The following is a 7,830-nucleotide window of genomic DNA, read 5'->3' on the forward strand; positions in this document are numbered from 1 at the left end:
GGGTGTAACAGAGGCCATGGTCCCGGAATCGGTCCTAGCTTCGAATGACTTCGAAGAACATTGTCAGACAATCCAGTATAGCCAACAGAAGGCTGAAATATCCGTGACCGGCCGAATATTACGGCAGGGATCTCGGCACGTATCGATAAGGAACCGGCAATCAGTGAATCAGAAGATTTTTACCTTTTATAGAGTTGTACGTAAAATAGGACTCCCCTACTATATAAAGAGGGTCTGATAATTCATGAAAGACATTGTAACACGCAATCAAAAGCAATTATATTATTATTTTCTTTGTCTCCAGCTCTTGTTATTTTTCATCTATACCAATCTTGGTGAGCTCGGTTCGAGAGTGGCTATTTCATCAAGGCTGAAACTATCCAACTCGTGTGGTTTGAATTTATTTTGTCTTTGTTTATTCAATAGCAACTTAATTTATCGTTTTGTATCAAATTAATCCGTGTATCCTTAAAACCACTTACAAATTTAATTGTTATCCGATTTTGAGGGTAAACAGTGATCCCAGACTACAGAAATATTTTGGTCCTTTTTGTATTGTTTCAATAACACAACCAAATGCCTCGTCATTGGCTTTGAAGGGCAATATCCAGAGAGGTAATTTTGCTTCAATTCTTTGGGCATCGGATGTTAAATATGGCAAATATCGGTTTGGCTATCAGCATTAGTAGCAAATATCGAAGTTCAGTATGTGAAAATGCCAGCGAATTCATGGAATACCGACTTGAGGTTGAGAACTATTTCAAGTAAAATAATGATTTTCAACCACAATTTTCAACTTCCAAATCTCCATTTTAAACTTCAATTTCAAATCCTTTTTCTCTTTTCCAACTTCAATCAAATATTATCAAGAACTTCAGCTCTGGAAATTTATGCTCTGTTTTCTTTCTTTAATGTTCCAGAATTAAACCTCCAAAAGATTCAAAAAGACGATAAAAATCTGGTAAGACTAGAAAATTCATGATCCGTCTAAAATATACCACATAATTTCAGTAGCCCCATATTTCCACCTCTGTATAATCCTATGATCATTAGGGGGGATAAAACCAGTTCTCACATGGTAGCTTCTTCTGGATCAGTCTCAACAGGCACTGGAGGCATTTTGTTTCCACCTCTCAACCGCGAAGATACTTTGTCAATGGCACTATTCAGTTGATCTAACTTTTTGTTCAATGTCTGCCTAGTTTTCTGCATACAAGTAATTAGAACAAAATTATAATCCTATCAGCCAATTTAGCAGAAAAGTACTACTCGGATACAGAACTGTAAGCCTACAAGCATATACTTAAGAAAGACCTAATAATGCAAAGAAGTATTAATATCACCTCTAAACCTTCATCATAATGGTATATTGGTCGTTTGGCTCTCCGAAAACCATATTCATCTTCATTGAGCAATGACCTCCGTATCTAATATCAGAAGTCAGTGAAAAGAAAACAGAAAACTATATAAGCAAACAAAATACAATAACACTTGAGGAAAATGAAGAAATATTCATTTCATACAGTTGCATCTTTAGGCTAATAAAGAAAGGGTGACGAGAGACGAAAAAGTATCAAACATAAATAAAATAGTGCTCTATGTGATCATACATGTAAGCCGTCTTCACAATTCAGAAAACTCGTACTTCATAGGAACCCCTTACGAAAGGTAAATCCAACTAATGTGTATAGTAAAGTTGAAAATTAGCTTTCCAAAAAGGGCAATACTGCATCAACGAAATAGTAGCCTTGACTCTAGGACTCTATGAATTAGCAACAATTTCTGTACTGAAAAGGAGAAATTTAGGTTGGTCTTAAAAATATTGGTACCCATTGCAGAGAGCTGCCTATAGAAGCAGATTATTTTTATCTCCTTTGCAATCACAACAAATCCTCCTTGATGTCCTCCAACATCCTATTTTAGCAGTTTAAATGCACATTCCAATACACATTAAGATAGATGCACGGTAAATATATTAAGACATATTTACACGATAAACTTGCTGATTTTCTTATTCATTAAATTCAATGGGCATTTAGAGATGAAAACCAGAGAGTTCAAAGCCAATGCTCATCAACCAGTGCCATGCAATCTTTCTTTTTAGCTCTAATCCTAATAACTTTAGATGTTCTAGCCTTCGAAATTCAGGAAATACATCAAAATGATTATGAAAACACTCAACCAAGTGTTTCAAAATGGAGAAATTTCATTCTCTTCCTCCAATTCCTGGGCTGCCAACTCAGTCTTGAAAAGATAAACTTACTGATCTTTAATTTGTTTAAAAACTGCTAAATAAGAGACGAATCACTTCACTAACAAACTGGAGTATTGCAGATTCCACATACTTATATCAAAAAGAGAAAAGCTTTGGAAAAGGAAAATGAAAGAAGAAGAAGAAGAAGAAGAAGAAGAAGAGTCATCCATGCAGCATACTCTGATGCTGCTCACAAAGACGCATCTCCCGTGATTGCACATATTATATTAAAACTGGGTAGATAATCACATAAATAGAGCATAAACTCAAGTCCAACAAGAAATAGAAAGAGCTGTAACCCCCCCCCCCCCCCCCCAAAAAAGAAAAAAAGAAAGAAAAGGCCGGAGCAAACAATGAATATTAAACTACAGACATGACTTGATATACTAAGAAACTCGTCAGTTTTTTCTATTTTAAAATCTAGCCTGAATATGTTCTGTTAACCAGAGATGATAGACCAAAAATATATTGCATCATATGCACCTTCCTGGAGCTTGTATGTGGTTTTATTGAAAGATAACTAACCATATCCTGCTCAAAACAATAGCTGCCACATGCTTCATTATCAAAAAAAAAAACCCACAGAAATCCTAGTATGGGCGCACACATACTCAGCAGGAAACAAGTCAGTCAACAACATGTACCATACCTAACAGGCTCATCAGTGTTGTGGAATCAAACATCAACTTGATACCAAGAGACAACACTATAATTACCTGTGGAGCAAATATATAGCCAAGCGTTCCAAATATTGCACCTCCCAAAAGCAAACCAGCAACAAAATCACCACCACTGCCACCTCCACCTCTTCGATCACTGCATGCAACAGGCAAAATTGAAAATATGAATCGAGCATACATGGATGGATAGATAAGTCAGAAATTGTAACCCCTTCATATGATTGGATAAGTAACTAAAAGGCATTGAAGGAAAATGATTCAGCAATATCATGTGATAGGCTGTATTTGTCATTGCCAATCTAAACAGGAAATGTGCCGTCACTACTTCCTTACCTGGTTAACCCACTTTTAAATCTGGGATCATAAAAACTATAGTTTCTTTCTTTATTTTTAATTTTTTTCTGAAGTACATCATAAGTTAATAGGCTACAGATGAATTCAGAAGAACGTTAATAGGCTACAGATGAATTCAGAAGAACAATAGAAAAAATTAAAAGAATAGGCATGGAGCAATTTTCTCTACTTCGACCGGAAATAAGCAAAAACTCGATACTTTCACAAACAAATGCCCCAGTGAAAAGTAAGCTTCTAAATGTAACTTTTGCGGTGATATTGCTTCTTTATCTTTATCTAGAGTAATAGAGCCCTACCATTAATAGTACCTTCCTTGGTGTCTCCTAAATGTCTAAAGCAACTCAACTTCTAGCCTTCTTTACCTAAAAAGTGACAGGAATAATAAATTTGGAGAATCCTACTCAAAGCCGATTTAAAGTTCAGCCACCAAGGCAAGTTTCCAAATCATCAGCTTCTACCTCTTGCACTCTATCTCAGGTCACACCTTCAAGAGCTCTTATCTCTCCCAATGTATCAGTCATCATCATCTGCCATCTCCAGTTAATTGATTCAATTTTGATTAAAGGATAAGAAATCTACCTAGAACTGGTAGCTCCACGCAAATTCAGAATCCATGGAAACTTCAATCAAACAGGTCTAGAATTGTTCTTTCACAAAGTCTCCTATCCCATTATATGGATCTGGCTGATGTCTTACATCATTTCATAATGATCTCACAGTTGAATGTTTATAGCAAATTTTTATCCTCGATGTAGCATATATGTGAATGAATCTACTGTCCGTCTTGGCTAATTAATTTGAAAAAAAGGGCACAAGAGAAAAGCTTCCATTGAAGAAAATGATCAACACTTCCAGTGGCCCAACGATGTCGAGGACATGACCCTGATGGATAGGATATGTTATGCATAATCACAACTCACAAACAATTACTGTTGGAAAGTTATGCATTTCAAATGTAACAAGCTCGGCTTCCTTTTCTTTCTAAACCATCATGCCAGCCTAAACAAGGTCCAATAAGATTTTGGAGTGATATCAAAGTTGAAAAAGATTTCCATTTTCCTTCTAATGCAAATAACAATAGCAACAACAACATTGAAGAAAACAATTAATCCTGTAAAGAGAATAAATAAAGGCACGACACCTATGCAGATGCATTAAAGCTGCACGACACCTTTTGTTAATAAAGTGATTCAGAAATTGAAAGTTCCTTTGGTTCCACAGAAAGAAGCTTTTTGATCTCAAAAGATGGGTCAGCCAAAGCATTTACTTTGGATGCTTGATAACAATGGTTTATGCATCAAATTGTGTCAAAATTGTTGTTTTTGTAAGGACCATCTGATTATCCTTAAACTGAGAGAAAACAGATTCCAAATTTCAGTACAGTAAAGATTAATGGGACATATTTATTTCACTCTCCAGCTGAAAAGGATTTGGGTTGTCTATTGGACCTATGCAATTAATTCATCATCTGGTTTTCGAATATAAGTAAGCATACCTAAGGAAAGACCTTAACTCATTCGACTTCTAAAGGTACCAGTGAGGTCTGACTATGATTGAAGATTGAAGCATACTGCTAGAAAACCAACACAGAGAGACTTATTCACATTATGTGCTTGAAAGAATCTTTTCTCCATTATCCATTTGAGGTATGTAAAAGCAATCAATGCTGCAAAAATCGGAGACATAATCGGGCTCTGTTAAATTGACATTTAATGTGGAACCACCTATATATTTTCAGAAAGGGCGCCTACTGCTTTCTATCATGTGAGTCCATTAAAGGCAGATATAAGAGGGAACTATTCAATCAGAAGTTCTGCAAACACGGAAGATGGAAAGTGACCTTTGCAGAATGCAGTATAAGTGTTGGGAGAAAAAGAGTACTGCACCATTCCAGTTAGGAATTTGTTCTGATTCCCAGTTAGGGTGAGCAGTTGAGGGAGGCATCAAATACTGATGGTATAGACTTATCCTTTCAGAACTAGAACCTATGAGTAAAAAAAAAAGAAAGGAACTGATTTGTCGAGAACGTACACCATTCGGTACTTGCAAATCTCCAAAGAGCTTATCGCACCTGCTGACATGAACAGTGTAATAGCAAGTAATGAGGAAGAATTACCGAGTAGAAGAAATCCAAATGCTCAAGTATCGTGGCTTTTCCATAACGGCGAAGCAAAAGGACTGGTGAGAACATTAACCAAAGTTCGAATACAGTAGCAACAAAATAGATAGCTGGAGAAAAAGATGTGCAAGGTGGAGACACAAAAAATTAAAGAGTGCAGAAAATTCTACCAGCTATGCCGGATGGGAAAGAGAAAAAGAAGTTTGTATTATATCGAAACAAAAGGAAAGTTACATCACTCTTTGTCACTTTGCGAATGTAAATGTGTTAATAAACTTTTGACTTCTGAGGTAAACAATCTAGAGGTGGATTACAAATACTGGTGCCAGGTAACTTTCTGCTGGAGATGTAATTCTGTCACTTTCCTATTATTCCGTAGATAGAAAGACCTGTTTACCACAAATCTAACAAAAGGCACCAGATGCTGCCCTCCATCTTTAAGGAAATTCAAACTTAAAGAGAACATGGCGAGAAGAGGCCCAACTTAAAACAGTCAAATTAGATCTATATGGTCGTAATTCAGGGCACCAAAAGAATCTGCAAAGTTATATAAGTATAAGAAAGGTCCCCTTGAAAGGAAGGAGACATTCATTTACATTTAGTATAAGCACATCCAGCTCTGGGGACTCCATCATTTTTTTTGAGAATGAGCTCTGGGGACTCCATCATACTCATAACAAAAAGTTATAGCAGAAGAATTGAAAAAAACTTGCTAGCCAGTCGTTCTTCTTCTTTATGAAAAGAAGTAACGGCTATTAACTATGTTTTGCCTTACCAATCATGAAGATCAAGCAAATAACTATGCATTAACCAGATTAAGAACAAATCGTCTCAATTCATTGAAAATAATCATCAACAGATTTGTTTCTTAATAAGTAGTGAGCAGGATATAAGCATACAAAAATGGAATACCTGTAGTCTGCACGAATAGACAACTTGGCAGCCTTTGTTCCCTGAGAGTTTGATTTTCTTTGAATAGCCACCATAGGTGTCTTGACAAACGAGGATGACTTTCCAGACCAAGCTTCGCATGCTTTGACATGAGTTGCACCTAATTTAGAAGGAAAAAGAAAAGTATCTCAAATGAAAACTCCCAATATCAAGCCAAACAAAAAAAAAAGTAAGTAAAATCACTAGCACAGTCAGAGATTCGTTGCCACGTTAATATACTATCACTTCACCAATTCAACAAGAGTTGCTTGGCAATCTCTTCAATCATACAGTATTACCAGAAAAGGATATTTAAAAGAATGTTCTTTTCGGAGATTCTTTCAATTCCTGGAAACTCCAAAGATGCAATTATAAAGTACAAGGAGAGGGCAAGACGCCAAGAGAACATAACTTTGAAGGAGGAAAATCACTAGATTCTCATGAGAATCAACACTCAGGCATCTCCATTTGTCCTAGACAGAAACCCTAAATTTATGATTCTGATCCTTATAGAGTTAAACTTTCATTCCTTTAGCTCTAATTAAAGCTTTTATTTTTCTGATGAAGCAATGCTTAGCTCTAATTAAAGCTTGTAAACTCCACAAACGAAACCAAGGGACATAGAAAGGACAGACAATAAAATAGAGGTGTGTCACTGGTCAGATGGAGTGTTTTCTAATGCATTTGCACTACTAACACGTCAAGTATTTTTAGTAATATGAGAATATAAGTTTCGCAATAAACTCCGCCAGGAAAGTTACATGAAGACTCTAAAGCTAATCGAATTTAAAGAATCAGGAAATAATGTAACGAGAAACACAATCTGAAGGAAAAATTCTCTACAACTGATCAGAAATAATTACAGTTTTAATCACAGCGAAAGATCCACACAATAAAATAGAGAACTTCAGAGACAGGTAAGGTCATAATTATAGATTAATTCCTTGATGGTTGATTCGAAGCTACTACAGCCCATTCTGAAATCTTATCCGAAAATAACCAGACAAAAAAAAGTATCATCATTTCCGTAATATTAGCAATGGTAATTAAAACTAGAAAAGGAGAAGAAAAGTCGAGCGGGTGGTACCTGACAACGAAAATGAGGCAGCGCCGGTCGCCATTAGAGGAGAAAAAGAGAGACGAGGGTGAGCAGTAAGCAGATGCAAAGAGTGAAGAAAATGAAGATTTTGTTTTTTCTATTTAGAGAGATAAGAGTAAAAGCTGTTTCTTTATTATTAAAAACAGAGTAGATAATATACTTTATATATGATGCAAAGCAACCCAAATAAGCCATTTTCAAAATAACAGATAAAAACCAACAAACTATGTCCATTACAAATAAAATAATATAACACGAAAATAGAGGAATTGGAAAAGAAATGTTTTCTCAGAAAATATGCAAAAAGCTCCAAATTTGATTATATGGTTCAAACTTTGTTTTATGCTGGCAAAACTACTAGTAATATGCTAATTTTTCTTATACCCTAAGTATG

The 7,830-nt window shown here is 35.7% G+C and overlaps 1 protein-coding gene across 1 annotated transcript; it reads right to left on the bottom strand.

Annotated features, from left to right (window-relative positions):
- Positions 1 to 789: 789 nt before the first annotated feature.
- Positions 790 to 7,582, bottom strand: LOC104097028 (uncharacterized). Its single transcript, XM_009603533.4, has 5 exons — positions 7,425 to 7,582; positions 6,320 to 6,458; positions 2,971 to 3,070; positions 1,344 to 1,427; positions 790 to 1,206 (listed from the first exon to the last, which is right to left on the bottom strand). The coding sequence occupies exons 1-5, from the start codon at positions 7,456 to 7,458 to the stop codon at positions 1,072 to 1,074; spliced, it is 492 nt and encodes a 163-aa protein (XP_009601828.1). The 5' UTR covers positions 7,459 to 7,582; the 3' UTR covers positions 790 to 1,071.
- Positions 7,583 to 7,830: the final 248 nt, after the last annotated feature.

This window comes from Nicotiana tomentosiformis, chromosome 3, assembly GCF_000390325.3.
Source record: "Nicotiana tomentosiformis chromosome 3, ASM39032v3, whole genome shotgun sequence".
Lineage (NCBI taxonomy): Eukaryota > Viridiplantae > Streptophyta > Magnoliopsida > Solanales > Solanaceae > Nicotiana > Nicotiana tomentosiformis.